The sequence below is a fragment of the Ylistrum balloti genome, unplaced genomic scaffold (assembly GCF_031769215.1).
Source record: "Ylistrum balloti isolate Yb309-2 unplaced genomic scaffold, AGI_CSIRO_Ybal_v1 Utg370618, whole genome shotgun sequence".
Lineage (NCBI taxonomy): Eukaryota > Metazoa > Mollusca > Bivalvia > Pectinida > Pectinidae > Ylistrum > Ylistrum balloti.
In genome coordinates, this window is record NW_026782379.1 from 143,419 (window position 1) to 163,534 (window position 20,116).

The window sequence follows — 20,116 nt, forward strand, 5'->3', positions numbered from 1 at the left end:
AGGGTCGTTAGTTCAAAGCAATTAGATATGTATTTTTTCTGTTGTTTGACTGATGACGACATATCTACGATGGATATGCATTCGCATGTATACGTGTATACATCAAAGTCAAGTTCTAACTGTACATGTTCGTCCTTGTTCACTTGTACCGATTGTACGATGTGTGAATTTACCTCGTGGATTGCCATTATTAAAGAAATATCATTCACGGAGTAAAAGGAAAAATTTAAACAATTTCAGAAATCGTTCGCTGTTTTTTTCCTTTTTTCAAAAAAGAGGATAAAATAAAACATCGGCTTGTAATAAATGATTCAGTAGTCGAATGATCCTATGACATCGTCGTCTTCGTCGTCGTCGTCGTCATCATCATCGTCGTCGTCATCGTCGCCGTCATCATCGTCGTCGTGGTCGTCATCATCATCATCAACATCCCTGAGATGTTTGAAAAGAAATGACATTTCCTATATCATTATGACTTATTCTACGTGCAGTCTAAAATTATATTATAACATATCTGTGTAAAGAATAGCCATGAAAGTATTCTCCACTTACTATGTCGGCAGAAGAATGAAACACCTGTAGTGTAAATGTATAGACCAAGCCCTCTGGGTTGTAGCCAACGTCGTTAAATTCGTTCTTCTCTGACAGTTTTAGGCATTGTCTATACCGTTACATAATTACCTCGGAGTACAGCACCCATCAAGTTTGTAGGTACTTTTTTAAAAAAAAACTACTGGTTCGGGTCAATGTCGTCTCATCTTACCGACAGAGAAAAATAAGTACCTTATCCTACTGATACTCAGACCTAAAAATTTGAGGTCAATGGAATATTTTGAATTTGGCTAACTCTCATAGGTGTGTATTTGGTAAAACTTTTGAGTTTGTAACGTTCAATCTTCCTCACTGAAAAGGTTCTAATGCTTTGAGAATCGTCTCAAGCAACGACTTTTTATTGAAATATTCTGATATGAAAAGGATTTTGGTCAAAATATAAAAGTTCGTTTCCGCACTCCATTTCCATTTTTTCGAGGTAAGTTTGACACATAATGATTAATATCCCTCATAGCTTTTCATTACGGATAATATTGAACTTCTGGCCGATAGGCCTCCCGCACTGTGTTCAATGAGACAGTCGCCAACAAAAACAACGAGATCTTGTCTCAAAATGATTCTAATTGTACTGGGGCTGTCAATGATAAACCTCACATACAAACAAGCAATTTAAAGCATGCACTGAGAAAATTCCTATTGGTGAAAACTCGACAGTAAGCCTGTTATGACACGTTTGCTTGTATAAGCAATAAGGTTTTCAGTATTAAGTGCACTTCTTACTGTGTTGATAAATGTGTCACATGAACTTTAAATGGCTCCCGCTTCGCTTAACTTGAGGCGATTTACATAACCCATTAATAGATAAAAACATCGGATTTGTCTTGTATAACAAGCAAAAGACTTCCGGAAAACTGTCATTGTTTCTTTCCCCCGGTCAAAACATTATATAGTATGTAGTAAAATGTCTATATCTAAACAGACTGGTCTGCCCAATTGACTGATGCTTTTGATGTGTTCTTAAAGTGTGAGACATTCACTGTTTATCGTCCTCCATCTAGAAATTACTTTTTTTGTCTGTTAATTCCACGAATACTTGTAAACACTTATTTAAATTTCGCTTCTCCGGTAACAACAAACGAGATACTTAACCGAGAAACGGAAGTAAATACTCTGTGTCACGTGTACACTAGGATACAGCATTAGAAGACTCCAAATTGGTTATACTAGGACTCCTGTACAACGGAATTACACTGTGACTTTAAAATTGACCAGTGTTTTCGAGAAACATTCTTCATAACACAGAAATAAAATAAGTTTTACCGTTAAAAAAATACAAGATTGGAGGTTCATCTATTCTCTTTTATTCCAGTATTCCCAGATGATATGTTTGGAAATAATTAAACTAATTGACATTTTAGAAGGGTATTCTTTTTATACATAATATTCTAACACATTATTACGAAAAGTTTAGGTAAAGTCAAAAAACATTTTCACTAGTGAATCTGATATCACAATGATACATTAACTTTAAATAAGTAATATACCTTATATTTGTGTCAATTCTTCTTTTCATGAGTTACATATTTATCAAAGAATATGGTAAACATTCAACACATGTTATGATAAGGATAATCGTTTACTGATTGTCATGTGGGTCAGCTGATAATGGTCTTGTCTATCATATAATGTGATTGGATACCACAGTTACCTCCCACACAGCCATGAACTTTCATGTATACAAAAAGTACATGACAGAGACAATATTGACGTCCATAAACAACAGCTAATTCAATTTATGTGTTAATCAGAAATTATAGCTCCTATAAATTGGCTTTCTTATCCTGTTTGGTGACAACAGTGTTGGGTTCACGTGTCGTAACTTTGAGTTTTAATTCTATTATGTTCCATTTTGCAATAACAGTGTTACACAATAATATTTATGGTGACAGTGTACGTTTGAGTCTATGGAAACGTATGCTCATTTAATTTTTTCGAACTTTGGAAATTAATTTGCCTAATTTCCTGGTTGTATTTGGCATGAGAACTGCATTTTTTAATTTGTCGTCAGGGAGCAAGCCTGTCGCGTAAATATTGAAGTGTTTTTAATATAGATTTTAAAATTACACGGTTTGGTAAATATTACAGACTACTGGAAAGAGGGACACATAGATGTCTTTTGTCAATGTACGCTATTTTCAGAATTTATATAAATAGTTTTGTTGTTTGCGATAGAATGTAACGCTGTAAATATAACAATAATTAATGGCGTCAGCTTTAAAAGGCCCTTACCACGTGAGTAATTCGGACGCGAACTATGTAACAAAAAGTAATAAGTCAGAATACATTCAATTGTGTTCAAATTAATGACAGAGAAGACATGTCATGATGGAGAAAACCTATGATATGCGTCTACAGTATAAAGTCGACTTATATCTAATAATTGACGAGACTCGTGCCGAAACACACGTGGTACAGTGACATACGATAAAACGGAAAAGTTATAATTAAGAACCAAGACAGATATTAAAATTGATAAGATGGTTAAGACACTTGACAATGCAGTCTAGACGGATGTTAAAGCCGACAAGACACTTGACATAAAACGGCTAAAGCCAAAAAGTTGACAAAGCAATGCTAAAGAAAGACAAGACAAAGCAGTACAGATATTAAAATTGATAAGATGGTTAAGACACTTGACAATGCAGTCTAGACGGATGTTAAAGCCGACAAGACACTTGACAAAGCAGTACAGACGGATGCTAAAGCCAAAAAGACACTTGACAAAGCAGTCCAGACGGATGTTAAAGCCGAGAAGACACTTGACAAAGCAGTCCAGACGGATGTTAAAGCCGACAAGACACTTGATGAATCGGTCCAGAAGAAACGTTAATCTTAAAGGAAACAAGATACTTGTGATGGGACAGAGCAGACGGATGTTTATGGGAACGCGATACAAGATGAAAAGATGTTTTCAGTGTGGCACCAGGATGTTGAAATAGATCAATGCTATATGCATATCATTTCTTACAATTAATGTCATCTTTAAACTAGACTGGCGTGATCGGGTTGGTCGGTACAGCACCACTCGAGTCCAACATCTGTAGATTCTTATGCCAAAACAGTTTTGATACATGTCCTATTAATTATTACACAACAGTATTAATTTATATCCACTGTGGTCACTTTTGAAGCCTATGGTGAGATTCAAGCAACAGATCTCACGAGTAAGACACAACATCGCAAGTAAGAACTGTGTTTGTCGTAGATAGACTTGTGCGAGATTTGTTTAGTTTTCAATTCAACATCTGAGATAAAAAATGCATGTACGTGTTTGAAACGCAATTTTCGTTCCTTCTCGTATTGATTTCAGGAGAGCACAGTAACAAAAAATGCTTAAAAAATAAACCTTATATAACCATACCATTCAATTACACTGTAATGCCTTATATAAAATGTGGCGTTTCCCAAATAACTTCGACAGAATGGTCTGTAAGGACTTTGAAATGTGAATGGTTTAAATTTCCCATCTTCTATAATTTTTTACCTATTTAAAAGGTCAGTTTCTCCTATAAATATTGAGAAAATAATGGAAATTTAAAACAAATGTACCTTTTTAAGCTCCATATACAGCAGGAACGTGTTTCGAGACTGTATGTTTAAAAGCTATTAGTTTCTTGATCAAGTCATTATCTTTCCTTAAGAGACTGTTTACGCATTGAGCTAGGTTAATCATGCCTCGGGTCGGATTAGAACTATATTTTCACGATGGCTTACAAAAGCTTTATTGCCGTCCACAGAATATCACCTTGTAATTGATCATGTTAAGATAACATTTTTTTCATTGTTTACATGTACATCATTGAATAAAATAGAATACAGCTACTCTTTAGAACAAATTAGAAAGTGAAACACAGTTTTGAATTCCATTATTAACTCGAGTTCACTGATCCGTTTATTTCCTTATTGGACGATATGTGGCCGTGGTATTTAAACAGCAGGTTTAAGTGGATTATTACTTACACGTTTGAAGTGTGTATATATGTTATACAGTATACTACAATCCAGGGCAGTTATTCTCTGCACGGTGCAGGACGCCGTACGTCTGTCACTTGATTGTGTTGTACATGCACGTGCCACAATGGCGCACGTGCAAATGTGCACTTTCTATATATTGCTACTGATGCTGACCACAGCACAGGGGTGTAGTATATCTGGAAACGCGATAACGGTCAGTGCTGGAACATCATGTACACTTACGACCAGCGTCACCGTTACCACAGTGCAAGTGGATGGAACTATGACAATATCTGGAATGCATACTATCACGGCTGATGAGATTTATGTCGGGTACACTGGCTGGATCAACGCGGACGGGCAGGGGAGTGGCGCTCAGCAAGGCCCGGGAGCAGGGTCGTCCCAAGGCTCCGGAGGTAACGAAGTATTTCCTTATCAAATGATGACGATTGTATATTCTTTATATTTAAAATTAATCAAAATTTAATTTTCTATTTTATAAGCAAATATTTAAAAACTAAATTTTAGCCTATTAAAACGACATATTTTTTAACAAACTTGACGAAAAAAATATGTTATTTTTAAAGTTAAGTAGAGAAAGTCCAATTTGAGGATTTAAAAGAGATTTAAATACTGTTATCTTTGGATAAAGTATCTAAAACATTTATATTAATTGTTTTTTATGAAATATATAACACACTTCAAATTGATTTAAGCCATATCATTGAATTCTGAAAAATAAGTATTTTTGTCGGGAAGTTTTTTTTCCAATAAAAACATCACAATGCTTTCTACGCCAAGTGCAAAATATGCTGTTGTAGCGCAGAAGTCAACATAATGCAAGATTTATTGATTAATGTGGTTTTATGTATGTATTTATCTATCTATTTATTTATTTATTGTGTGATTTGTTGATTGATATATTGGTTGATTGAATCATTGATTTATTTGTTTACTTATGTTATACGACGGAAATAGTTCCTCGGCTAATTACGTATTATGACTATATAATCAAAACAATATCGTATAAGATACGGATGTTTACAAGGACATGACGTTAGCTTTTTTTCCGGCTCATCATTCTCGCCGCTTCCTAGTCAGACTCTATGTTCTACCGCTGTTCACTAAAATATAGTTAAAGACACTTACATTCTAATACAACGTGTGACGGAATAGAATGCGCCCCACTGAAGCTAGGTAGACTTAAACACTAAATCTATCAATATAACAGATCAATGGGAATTTGTTGAAAATGGATTGATTGTGATCTTCCTTGATTTTCTTGGCTAAGCCATAACTATAACGTCTAGTTTCGGATTGAGAAGTTTAATTGATTTTGTTCTTAAAATTACACTATTTTACTTAAAACTGTTTCACAATCTTATTTAACATGTAACTCGGTGCGATTTGTGTAGTATATTGTCTTTAGTTAAGGCCAAAATAGATATCGCCAACTATAAAGAAAAATAAAGAATCTCTTTGTACTAATTACCCATGATAAAAGAAGTTTACCGGATGAGATACTTAACTACCTAACGTCCTTCAAACCTCGTCCTCGTTAGAGCTGTCTTATATAGTTATTTATCATACGATTGTCTTGTTATTCAGTGATAACTACCTTGTAATAGCATCGTGTATTACACGGTAATATGACCTATTGTGACGTTAACACCACCAAAAGAAATGACGTCACACTCACAAATTGCATTGTCACGTGACAATAGAGATATAGTTTTAAGCATGGCGTAGATATGTCCCACTTCTACAATATTTGCATGAATAATCGTTCAGACGATAAAAGATATATAGTACGTTACCAGTGAGGACGTGATTTATGGAACTCGTTAACCATTCTTACACTCGTTTCATAAATTGCATTCTTTCCTTTTGGTTTTCGTTGCTTTCGTTTGTTTGGTTTTGTTTTGTTTTGATTTTTTTCAAAATTGGGTGAACGAAAACTGAACTCGACCGTGAATGATTGAGTTTATGAATACTGTCTTGAATTAACGAGCGAACAATATATCGTGCTCCGAGGGATGAGAGAATAAGCACAGATCCTCTTTAAAATATAATACATTTAAAACACGGGAAAATACTTCACATTAAATGTATCATTTTGACACTACAGTCTACATCCATGTTATAATTTTGACGCTACAGTCTACATCCATGTTATAATTTTGACGCTACAGTCTACAACCATGTTATAATTTTGACATACAGTCTACATCCATGTTATAATTTTGACACTACAGACTACATCCATGTTATAATTTTGACACTACAGTCTACATCCATGTTATAATTTTCACACTACAGTCTACATCCATGTTATAATTTTGACGCTACAGTCTACATCCATGTTATAATTTTGACACTACAGTCTACAACCATGTTATAATTTTGACATACAGTCTACATCCATGTTATAATTTTGACACTACAACATGTTATAATTTTGACATACATTCTACATGTTATAATTTTGACACTACAGTCTACATCCATGTTATAACTTTTTACAGTCTACATCCATGTTATAATTTTGGCACTACAGTCTACATCCATGTTATAATTTTGACACTATAGTCTACATCCATTTTATAATTTTGACACTACAGACTACATCCATGTTATAATTTTGACACTACAGACTACATCCATGTTATAACTTTGACGCTACAGTCTATATCCATGTTATAATTTTGACACTACAGTCTACATCCATGTTATAATTTTGACACTATAGTCTACATCCATTTTATAATTTTGACACTACAGACTACATCCATGTTATAATTTTGACACTACAGACTACATCCATGTTATAATTTTGACACTGCAGACTACATCCATGTTATAATTTTTACGCTACAGTCTACATCCATGTTATAATTTTGACGCTACAGTCTACAACCATGTTATAATTTTGACATACATTCTACATCCATGTTATAATTTTGACACTACAGACTACATCCATGTTATAACTTTGACACTACAGACTACATCCAGGTTATAATTCTGACATACAGACTACATCCCTGTTATAATTTTGACACTACAGTCTACAATCATGTTATAACTTTGACGCTACAGTCTACATCCATATTATAATTTTGACGCTACAGTCTACAACCATGTTATAATTTTGACACTACAGTCTACAATCATGTTATAACTTTGACGCTACAGTCTACATCCATGTTATAATTTTGACACTACAGTCTACATCCATGTTATAACTTTGACGCTACAGTCTACAACCATGTTATAACTTTGACGCTACAGTCTACATCCATATTATAATTTTGACGCTACAGTCTACATCCATATTATAATTTTGACACTACAATCTACATCAAAATATAGAATTCTAGTTTCTAATGCGCCGCATTTTTTCGTAACGTTTCGCACGTTCGCACTTTTCTAAAAAAGCTGTTGACCTTAAGGACTATAATCATGATTTAGGATTCCCGAAATAGTTTTAGTTTATAAAGCAGTTAAATGGGCTTAACAGTCGGATTACTACTTTCTACTTATAATCATTACGATCGTTTTGTAATTTAGAAAGAGTACAGTCCGGAAAACGTTTGAGTTCATAGAAGAAATGTATATTAAAGGAGATAGAACACGAATATATATACGTATATTTCTCCGATTTTCAGATTAGGATGTTTTTGTAACAACAGCCCCCTTCATATAGGTTAACAATTGAAAGTCCATGACAACAACCCCGAAGAATTAATTTCTTTTGTATGTGATTCTTAAAAGCCATTGGAACGAAAACCGTTGGTCATTTTTTAAGTGCTGTTAAATTGGTTACCACGTGATCTGAAGACCTGTGATTTAAAAAAGGTGGTGGCTGTCACCATTGTTAGAACGATGACAAGTGACCGATTCCAATCAAATAATGACAAATCGATAAACGATTTCTAAATGCGCGTACTTCTGTTACATATTACTGATTTTTAAAAAATTATTTCAAACTTTAAAAACCCCGTTTTGATTACAATGTTCTTGTGAAAGTTAATGAACACTTTCAATGTAGGAAAGTTCAAATTACTCTTGACCTTTAAGGTTAATAAAACAGGTTGTCTGTTGAAATACACTTATGTATGCCAATTGGATTTCTAAATATGCTTTTCCCGGATTTTAAACCAACTACGGTGTTAAAAACCCTCTCTGATTTCCCATTCTGTCAATGCCTGTCAATATTTGTTAATGTACGTGTATGACATCGCTGAACTTTGTAAATTGCTATAACAAGCCCCATACCTGTAATGTGCTCATTACAGCGCGAGTCTTCTCTTGAAGAAAGAATTTGCCGATGAAGATTTGTATTAGACAAATTAAAATAAATCTCAAATTACCCTCTCGACAAACCTTATATTTCAAATCAATATTGACACAAATGTTGTATGTAATTGACATACATTTATACAGTAAAACCACCGGACACCGGAATCTCCCTACTGGTCATATGTCCAGATCTAATCTGTTAGAGAACCTGTCATACATTTATTGTATTGGGTGTTCCAGAGCTACCATTAATCCCCGTTTCAAACTGTTTTTTATCGAAATATTTTAAGATATCGTACAAACATGTTTGACATCAAAAGGTTTACCTTAAAATGTGTTTTGCACGTAAACCGGAACAAGAACGTAAAAACCAATCTGTTTACCGTTTTAAAACGATGATTTTATTTACATATCAGCTAATTTATCAAATACAAGTTAATACACATTCATGTATAAGTATCAAGTTTTTAGTGAATTTCCAAACATTATTTTTCTGCATAAAGCATTTTTTTCTTCTTCTTTCTGTTTTGACGCATCAGTGAATTTAAACATATTATCAAAATGTGTTTAAACTGAAAATGAACTTGTTGTTCTGGATAATGAGCATAGTGGAGATATGTTTTATTTTGCCCAGAAATCTGTGATTAGTTAAATCAAAATCATGTAATACAAACATACATGTTGTTTGTCTGACATGTGTAGTCTTTACGTCAACCAATGTTTTTAAGTCGTAGTTTACCTAAAAAAAATGTTTAAAAATGACAGTAGATAACTCGTTAATATATATATATATAAGTTATTGCAAGAACATGACTTCGACTTCTCACCGTGTGTGTATAATACCCTTATTCTGAAATTGTTAATTTGGTCTAGTCTAATTAGAAAATATTTTCCGTCCAACAGTCGACATGACCTGAATTGTGGCTATGACTACAAAAGATAAACAAACACAAGAATCTAAGCACTAAATAGGCCTCGACAACAACCAGTAAAATTAACAACTCTGTGACAGAAGTGAAAGTGAAAGTAGAATATTGAAGGTAACACTACTGATCCTGGGTAAAAAAAAACGGGACGCATTTACATCTTTACTTTCTTGCAACTTGGGTATTCTGAAATTAAACTAACTATTTCAGACTTAACCTCTCGGGAGACCAAGAAATGTCAAAACCATTTAGAAACAATTTAAAGGCGAGTAACAAAACTAACGAGACAAGTTGTTGTTTTAGATGACGACAACCACGCTCTAGTCTGTAGTTTCGTACTGAAAGGACACTGGCTAATTCGTTTTACACGTTCTTGATATATTCTTAATACTAGATTTTTGTCAAGTCATAAAGTTGTCATAGATCAGCTGCATTTATAATCGTTATAATCTTCTGTCCACATCGATCATTACTTCCTCCAGAAGGAGATGTTGAAAACACATAAAATCGACACAATGAATAAAGGTAAAAAGAGAGAAAGTTTAACAATTGCAAATTTTGAGAGCCTACATGTGTAAATTCACACCACTTAGTATTAAGATGTTCAAGTCAAACAGAAATGAAACGCGTAATTCCGTAGTTACGAGTCCAAGTAAGGTATAAACTTATATTTTTGAGTTACTTTCATGATATCGGGGAAGTTCCCTCTGGAAAAAAATTTCAGAATTTCTAATTTGCTCTTTCGGAAAAGAGTAGAACCGCATGGTAAAAATTTGCTTAAATAGAAAGGATTGATCCAATGAAATTAGTTTTTATAGATGAAGTGAATTTCTGTTGTCTGTTTCCATAAAAGATTCTGAGTAAACTAAGGATGGGCTCGGTCGTAACCAGCTAGCGCGTTGTGCTAAACCCAGCATTAGTTTGGCGGCGTAATGTTGGTGAATGTTCGGTTTAGCCGAGACGCACCCAGTGCTCGCATCCGCATAACATTGGTAGTAAAACCACCTTCTTGTAGAGACTAGCCTTGACAAGTGCACTCTAATGATGGAATGTGCAGTTCTTCTCGCATTCGCTCATCGTGTACCATTCGTGACACTATCACAGTTCATAGATGAGAAGAAGCGATCCCGATGTTGTTAGCACCAAACACACAAGCAGCGTCTGATCGGGATATAATTCACGACCACTGCTATATTACATTTAGAGTTATTAAACTTTCCACTTTTCATTGTAACCGTGACAGATTTTGCTTTATAGATATGACCAAAATTTATGTCGAACGCTTCCTCGATATAACTAGAAGATCTGAGAGTTTCACCACCAAATTTCGATGTCGAGTAACTGCGACGTGGAGGTAGTTTGATTTCCTGTCATACTCAGCCACATCGTTCAATTTTTTTCTGTAGAAAGCGCAAATGCCCCTCATATGCATCCCAATGAGTATTTGAATGTAATCCAAATGTATATTGAGTACATATATAGTTCAATATATCCGTGTCTAACTCTGATACAAAGGTCACTTTATTTCTTTCATGGACTTTCCTGTTGTCTCCCCCTGAAATTTATATAATTGTAACCCCCAGTCGAAATGATTTCTCCCAGGGTCTGGGCCTCACTCAGGGGTCATCACTCATCAGTTTGGTAATCAACCCGTTCTTTTTATAGTCAAGAACGGATGGGCGGACAAATCCCCATTCTGTAATGCTACAGAGGCATGACAGCCCAAGTCCTGCAATAGATATCTGTTCATCAAAATGTCCAACGTGTAGTGAAGTAGTCAAAGGGAACTTAGAATCTGGGGGAAATACATAGCTGATATAACCGGGTTCCACAAACGATAACGATATTTCCATATGGATTTTGTGAGATCTTTGACAGTATGTTATTCTCTTCCCTTTTCTTAAATTTCAAATTACATGTTATCCAATCATGTCCATGTTTGATGTTTGATATTGAAGAACTGCGATAGTGAAGTTCTAATTTGTGCCAAGCCCTCTTGTCACTGTCTTTTTTTTTTTTCGTTCTTTTATGGCAAATACATATTTAACTTAAGTGACTGTGAATAATATTTTGTAAAAATGAAATGTTTCTTTACAGAAGATTGAAATATGTGACACGTGTAACTTTAATTATCATATAAAAAATCTTTATTGCGAAATCGTCATGTTAATATTATATTTACTTACCCCGAATATATTTGTTAATCTAAATTACACCATTTGTCATTTCAAAAATATTTCACATCAGGTGGGGTAGTATTCAACGATAAGGACATGTGACAGCAAGCAGGTACGGACAGATAAACATGCTTGATGAGCGTCACAAATCAAAGGTGTGTCTGGGACGCACTTGTAAAGGTTCCGGGTAACAGGGTCACAGAAACCCGGAACATGATACAGGTTCAAATAGAGATAGGACCGCGATTTTCATTAACTGTAACCAACAAAATAGACCTCTACTCTGTATAAATGAAATGTCAGTTTTATTGGTGTTATTGTCTGCCGTAGGGGTTACAAACCAGATACCTCACGTTACATTTAAGATGACCCTATGGCCTTTTTTAACGCAAAGGTGCGAACCCAACTTTTATTCTTTCCAACTTCGAGCCTCAGACAGCTATAAAACAAGTTTACCATTTAGAATCTTTTATTCATTAATTGTAATAGAAATTGGTTACAAAATTGAAATATCGCCCCCAGAAGAGGAAGACAATTACAGGTGTATTTTATAGTGTACTAAAACACACGGGCAATTTACTGAACTCATCCAGCCTTTAGGTATCGATGTGTTTCTACAAAATATGTGAACCCGTTACTGGACAAAGAGTTGTCCTTTCATATTCTCTCTATCAATTACGATAATAAAATTAGATATGATATATATAGATAAAGAAAAAATAAATATTGGAATTAGCCATATGCAGTAAAAAGCAGACTTGTAGTTTTACAACTACAGCTCTCCATTTCCAAACATTTTACGTCGTGTTAGATAAACACAAGTCATTTAGTGCCAATATGTTGACGGTATGTGCGCGTTTCAATTTCAATGAATGGATGAGCTATGTAATAGCGTCCTGCTCGCTTACTCAAGCAGAAAAATCTAATTTAGAGTGTCTATATGGTGGCGGACACAAGCAAATACATGTTTCCAATTTTTAAAGGTGTAATGAATTATTAATGAAAATAAAGTAAACCCATCATTTGAAATTGAAATTTAAACTTATAAGGCCCGATATTTTGAATCAAGTTTAAAAGGATGTTTATGATCCGTAATTTAGTTTCGACATTTCGATATGCTAGCTTTGCTCACGGGTCAGTAGGCAGAGCGTAAGTTTAAATCCGAGGTGCGTGGTTCGACTCTCCCTACCGTGGCAGCTTTTGTTGGTTTGTACTGTCTGATTGTGTTATTAGACAAGACACTTTGTCCTCATTGCTGTTGGTGGCATATGACAGGCCTTTCGTACCAGCGACTTACAGAAATCCTCGCCTCAGAACGACCCTGAATGTTTACGGGCGATAAACCCAGCAAACAGGTCAATATTTAAAAACACGAACAATTTATCTCAATATATATTACGCCTATTTATAGTGAATGTTCGAAACGGGATTTATCAAAATTTGGTATACAGATACATTTTGAGAAGATGTGTATCTTTAACACAAAAAAAAAAAAAAAATTGAAAACAGCTTATGTTACACAGTAACGTTAGTGTTACGTGGTAATTAGACTACAATCTTCGGCCGATATACATATAATAGGCGTGCGATTACAAACACAACGCCTGTTATATACGGAGATAACAAATCAAGAAGATCTAGTACTATTCAAAAAGTCCTCGATTTCCAGACATTATTACCGTGTTAAGTACCCAATTTTCCTTCCCATTGCATGTACATAAAAATGTTGAATCCGATACTTTTTTTTCGAAATTCGGTTAATTGCGACGCATTCTAATACGATAAAGGCACTGACCGCAAAAAATACCAGTTCAGATAATCTGATTTGCGGGACTTTTAAACGTCCGTTATGTTTCTTTACGCTCTGTCTCAAAGGTACTAATTTCGCACTAATTTATATTTGTTAATTATACTAGACCACAGGGGATCTGTGCCTTTTCCAAATATTTTGTTCTGAAAAAAATGCTTATGACAGAATGTCCGGTTATGTCCCGTAGTGTTCCCTTTTTAGGGACAGCATACAGGCAACAAGGGTATCGAGTATAGTTGATATATAACACCTATTGTGTGTGATTTTTATTCAAACGAAGTTAAGGAGAAAAATGAAAAATCACATTGATGACCTGGCGACGAGACAAATATAGCAAATTAATGTGACACATTTTGAAAAATTATCAGTGTCCTTTTTTTCAGAAGGGGGATATTTTAAAACTTTCATTGGGAAATAATCCTGATTAAATACCACCAGAAATGTCCGTCGTTTTGTGTAGAGGATATCCAGGTCGATTTAAATTTGTAATATTTTTCGGAGTGAATTTGAAATCCAATGGTTCCTTATCATTTTGAACAAATCACGTGGTCGAGGCTAAGAAAGGGTAAAAACATGCATATCTCTTATAAGTGGCGCGTTTTATTTTACTTTATCTTTTGTTTTACATGTAAACAAATTAGATAAAAGAAATGAAGTAAAAAAAGCGAATATCTAATGAGATTTATTTCTGACAAGCTAATCAGGGTTGACGTTTACTTTCATGATAAATGAGTCGTGCCCATTATCCTTGTAATAATAGCTCAACTGAGCTAATGTTAAAAACATACCAGCCTGCTTGATAAATAAGGCTCAGGTTGACCAATCGTTAGTTAATTCAGTGGATAGTGAAATTTGTTGTCATTGTATAAACAAGAGCGTTAAAGGCAAATTCAACACTCAAACTATATCAATCCGATCTGTCTCGACAACTCTACAGCTGTGAATAAAGTAATGTTCCCAATTTTGTTAAATTCACACAAGACAAAATTTACTAACCAATGGTTATCTCTAACCAAGCTTTCGACAAGTGTGGCCTAGTGTTTTGTTTCTTGTACAGAAAATAATAAATACTATGTCAATTTTCATCGCTGAAATTGTTGATTTTTTTTACCTAAATTACAAAAAAAAGAAAGCAAGGATGTAGTAATTTTATCATATCCTCGACTAAATCAAGAAAAAAAACATGGTCTCTTGGTTGAAGGTCATGGACATCGAGATATGACTGATTCGTCATCTAAGAGAGCGAAAAAATTCTCCAAGCTTATTGGTTGATTTCTTTTTAAAGAGGAACGATTTCTTCTACTGTTTAATTCTATACCCCAGATCGAAACATCGCGCGCACTGCACTCTCTATTTGTCTGTTTGTTTGTGTGTAGTCAACTTTAACCTTGTTGGGTTATGTATTCCTTGAGACAAAACCTTTCCGGAGGTACCAAAATGTTCGACCATAGGCTTTTAATTTTGTTGCAACATGGGGTTTATTGTTTCACAAACATATATTTTTCCTGTTTTTTTTTTTTCAAAAAGAATTAACGAAGCGTAAAGGAAAAACATCGCATTGAATTGTCACTAGTCTAGGAGTCCATCCTGTCTCAAATTGAACATCAGTGGGTCTGTGTGATCGGCACAGACACAGATGAATAATTCACCGCCATGTTAAAAAAATGGGAATGCAGGTTAATTCATCACACAACGACTGTAAATATCCACTGTTCTTACAAAGTGTTATTTTTTTCTTTTAAAGCCAGTTATATCAGCTATAATCAGGTTAACTTTTAAAATATAGAAGTTATAAAATGTTTTACGAAATTGTTAAAACGACCGTGTTATGTATGTATTGGTGTTACGTATTCTAATCATGTTGGTCAGTTATGACACGCGGCGTTGGTGTTTGACCTTATGTTACGGTCCTTACTACTCAACTAAGGCGATTTCATGTGGATTAGTCCATACGTTAAGTAAGTAATGGTACAATGGCCCAGTTTTTTTTTGAAAGAAAGTTTTCATAAGTCTTACAAAACGAAACTGTGAATTGTGTGAGTTATCTAACGTACTGTATGCAAATGCGAATAAATAAATAAATCCGGGTGCTGTACGCGATTTTATATATATTTCCCCGTAATGTTACCCGAACATCACCTTGATGTTACCCTAATGTCACCTTAATGTTACCTAATGGCACCTTAATGTTACCGTGATGTCACTTTAATGTTACCCTAATGACACCTTAATGTTACCTAATGATACTTTAATGTTACCCTAATAACACCTTGATGTTACCCTAATGGCACCTTAATGTTACCTAATGATACTTTAATGTTACCCTAATAACACCTTGATGTTACCCTAATGGCACCTTAATGTTACCTAATGGTACTTTAATGTTACTGTGATGTCACCTTAATGTTACCATAATGACACCTCAATGTTACCTAATGATACTAGCGTGAACTAGATACCTACCATAATTATGAAAAGTTTTTTTTTTTACATAATTGGATCAATTTGAAAACAGATGGTCGATGATAAAAGTATGGTTTGATATGTAACGATCTTATTTCTGAATATGCTGCACATAATAGTATAAAATGATTTTCATCCTCAACTTAATTTTGTCACGCAGCGTGCAGTCTTTGGGTTTATATGAAGGTCATGGTATGTGCATTGCGCATTTGAAAAATTACCAGGATCATAAAACACTTTTTTCTTAATCTGTTATTTATAGACCCTTTTCAACACATAATTTAATACGGTTTAGCTGCACAATAATTGATTCAACTGCATCAAATAGGTGGTGTTCAAAACCTTAAAGGCAATTCAATTCAGTTGATTTATTACCATAAATCTTCCGGTTTATTAGTGCAGTGCATATATTTACACTGCAAGTACAAACACATTAAAAATATAGCTTACATCACACACAGATCACACATATCAGATCAAAGTGTAGATAATGATTCCAATATATTTATGTATGTATACCAGGTATATATTTCTTAAGTAGTATCTATTCGCCTTTTGTTACCGATACTAATCTATTTTCCTAAATTCGACAAATCTTTACTATTTTCTGTTTCCAAGAGTTAAATAAATTTTGACATACTAAGTTTCAAATAATAATACTATTTGATGAAACGTTTCATAATTTATTTATCATGCTCGCATTTTAAAATAGAACGATATTTATCTTCAACATCACCACTATTACAATATGTGTAAACTCTATTAATTCCTACAACATTATAAAATCCACCGTTTTCAATTATGCGATGACAGTTCTTTTTTTTTTTTGCTATTTGACAAGCGACTGAGGAAGATTAAAACTAATCGAAAAATATATATAGATGGGGAAGTGTACTAGCTCCATACTACAAGAGGCAAAATTCAGTATCGGAAAGGATTATCCGGAAGAAATAGAGAGGTATTGAGAGACATTACATCAAACTCCAGCCTCCTAAAAGTAGATTCTCAAGTGTTTAATTATAAATTCACATACATATTAATAAGATGTGTTGACAACTATAAGGACAATACACGATCCTTTTCTTGTTGTCTGAACTAATAGGGACACCTGTAGCTGTTCGAAAGGTTCATAAAACAAGCACTAAGCTGATTACTGTGATCATTCACTTACACAGGACCTTATACAATTGTATACTTGGTTTAAATACCATGGCCACAATAGAAGTAAATCTGTCTGTAAATAATGTTAGTCACAGGTCGCAATGAGAGTTAAAATTTAGGCATTAGTGTTAATCCTACAGAAAACAACTACTAAACATGTAACAGTATTTAGGTTATGTTAACTGCTATTTCACAACTATGTTGCAATATGCATTGTCATTGTTTTGTAGAGTATATTTTTAATATGCTAGCTGACCACATTTTTTTATGAATAGAAGTCAAAAATTAAATACGATTAGGACTGACGTCATTGATTTTCTATTGTAGATTATCATAAGGTCAGAGATTGGTCTGATTTACACTTTTTATGTTGTGTTATAATTTATAATATAACACGTTATACAGTAAACTGTTAAAGCATAGGTATAAATTCAACACGAATAATGAACGTTCCTTTCTAAGCAGCAACACTCCACCATGACTTTTGATAGAATGACCTTTGTTTCTATGATGTGCATAGTAAGGGGATCAACATTATGTCTCCTCCTCCTCCTCTCCCTCCTTCTTCTTCTTCTTCTTCATCGTCATCTTCTTTTTCTTCTTCTACATCACTAAAGACGTGAATAGCCCTACCGATTTTTAAAACATTTTTGTGCGTGGGGTGGGGTGGGGTGGGGTGGGGGTGGGGGAGTAAAGCAACTTGGCTTAATAACGAATTCCAACTTTCATTTGTATAAAAACTTAGTAATTATATTTTCATACACCAGGACAATACTTAATTCCAATTATAATTTCTCAATTGTCTTTTCATACTGGGTCAGGATTTTATCTGTAGCCCTTGGAAAAGTAACAATAGTTCGTTACTATTTTGAAGGTGAAAGGTTAAAAGCCTGAAAGCTAAATGTTTACTATTTGGGTACACGCTGTCTAATAGACCTCAGTGTACCTGAGAGTACATATTTCGCCATGCTTTTCGTTACATAAGCCATGCAAATAACAATAAGAGTTTACATTCCACAGAATCAATATTTAGTTATTATCAACGCAGGTTTTGGAGCTACATTTTTATGATTCTTTGTCTTTTTTATATCGTTTTTTTATTTGTTGATTGGGCGTTAAAACAATGCCAATTAACAACGGATTTGTTAATCATTGATATCGGTAATGAATGCAAATGTAGACGTAAAAAAGTGGTTACAAGTGACAGGGGTTTGCATTGTTAATACGATTCGTGTTCAAGTTCCATGTTTCTCTAAACACTGAAAGATAGGATTGGAAGTGAATTGGTCATTCAACAATCTAACCGCTAGAGCAATTTTCGTCGTAGTCAAACTTTAAAGGCCACTTCTATAATTAAATTCACCTGTGTTGATGGATACCTCAATATCAAGGACACCCGTTTATAAAGGTCGCGTGTGTTTAAGGTCGTTAGGGCCATCTGTATACAAAATGTCACTTGCGTATAAAGACCACTTCTATAAAAAGATCGTCTGTATATAAAGGTCGATGGATTTGGATACCACTATAACGTAATTCATACGAGTAAATGAACCTCTATATAACGACTACCTGTCCATAAAGACCACGTTTCTGTCCTTTTAATGACCTTTATAAACAGATTTGAATGTTTTTGCTCTTTTAAATGCCCCTCGTCGTGGTTTTCAAAATATATTGAAATGTTATGGAGTGATTTACAGAGCACTCAGGAATTTGTGCCATTGTGTGTGTTACGGATGTAAGCTAAAATTTGTAATTGATTGTTTTGTCCCTAGGATTTAAAAAAAAACATCACTTAATGTAAAGTGTCATGACCCATCAATTGACCACAATCTTGGATGTGACTAAAAGGGGTATAAACACGACGCTCAAAATACAAAGTGATTTGATTTACGTCTCATGTTACGTGTTTATCGTCAAGTATGGTGTACTGTACATCCACTTCTACAATAAACTTTGATAACTTGTTATCACTACAGACTAACGTCATTATTTGATTGACGGAAAATGAAACACAAAGTCAAACTGCGATTTGTCTTGACTTGCTTTTAAATTATCAAATCTGTAAAATTTATCAGCCGGCGTTTCTTTTTAAAGAAGCCGTATTTTATGATATGATTTGTTTTGAACATATCCCAAGTGTCTGTCAACACAGAAAAACGGGTCATCAGGACCAACATAAATGGCGGATAAAATATCTTAAAACTAAACATCGTACGAAAAATAGACATATATTGTTAAGTTAAGAAGTGATTATAGGGTTAGATATACATTGTTGAACACAACAATAACTTTCAAGTATAGTCTAGAATTTTGAATTTAATTAACTGTTTCAACATTAGATTTGAGACATGCGAGGCGCCAGAGAGACTTGTTCCAGATTTACCAACAGTCTGAATAGTTTCTGATTTTAGCAATATCAAAATCAAAAAAGTTTATAGTATAGAACCAAGACCCGTACTTAAGCATTGTGACTTGTCCTTGCGCTTCATTGAATAAGAATGTGTAATACATGAGCATATTAAAAAAGCGTGTGTTTCATCTAGTGTCAATCATTTAAAATATGTGTTTTTATTCAAATAACTGCCCAAGAGGTCTTTAAAAGTATATTACATTGTAACAGTTTCAATCCTTAGAGCCATGTCCTGTCATTTTTTTTATATTTAAATACATGTCAAGGTCATATCTAACGATTATTGAAAACAAACAACTTC

At 34.1% G+C, this 20,116-nt stretch overlaps 1 protein-coding gene across 1 annotated transcript in view; it reads left to right on the forward strand.

Moving 5' to 3' along the window:
- Positions 1–4,690: 4,690 nt before the first annotated feature.
- LOC132557045 (uncharacterized) overlaps positions 4,691–20,116 on the forward strand; it is a 135,316-nt gene continuing 119,890 nt past the window's right edge. Inside the window, exon 1 of the mRNA XM_060221509.1 lies at positions 4,691–4,982. Coding sequence (XP_060077492.1) covers positions 4,691–4,982 — 292 coding nt within the window. The remainder of the gene's footprint in view (positions 4,983–20,116) is intronic.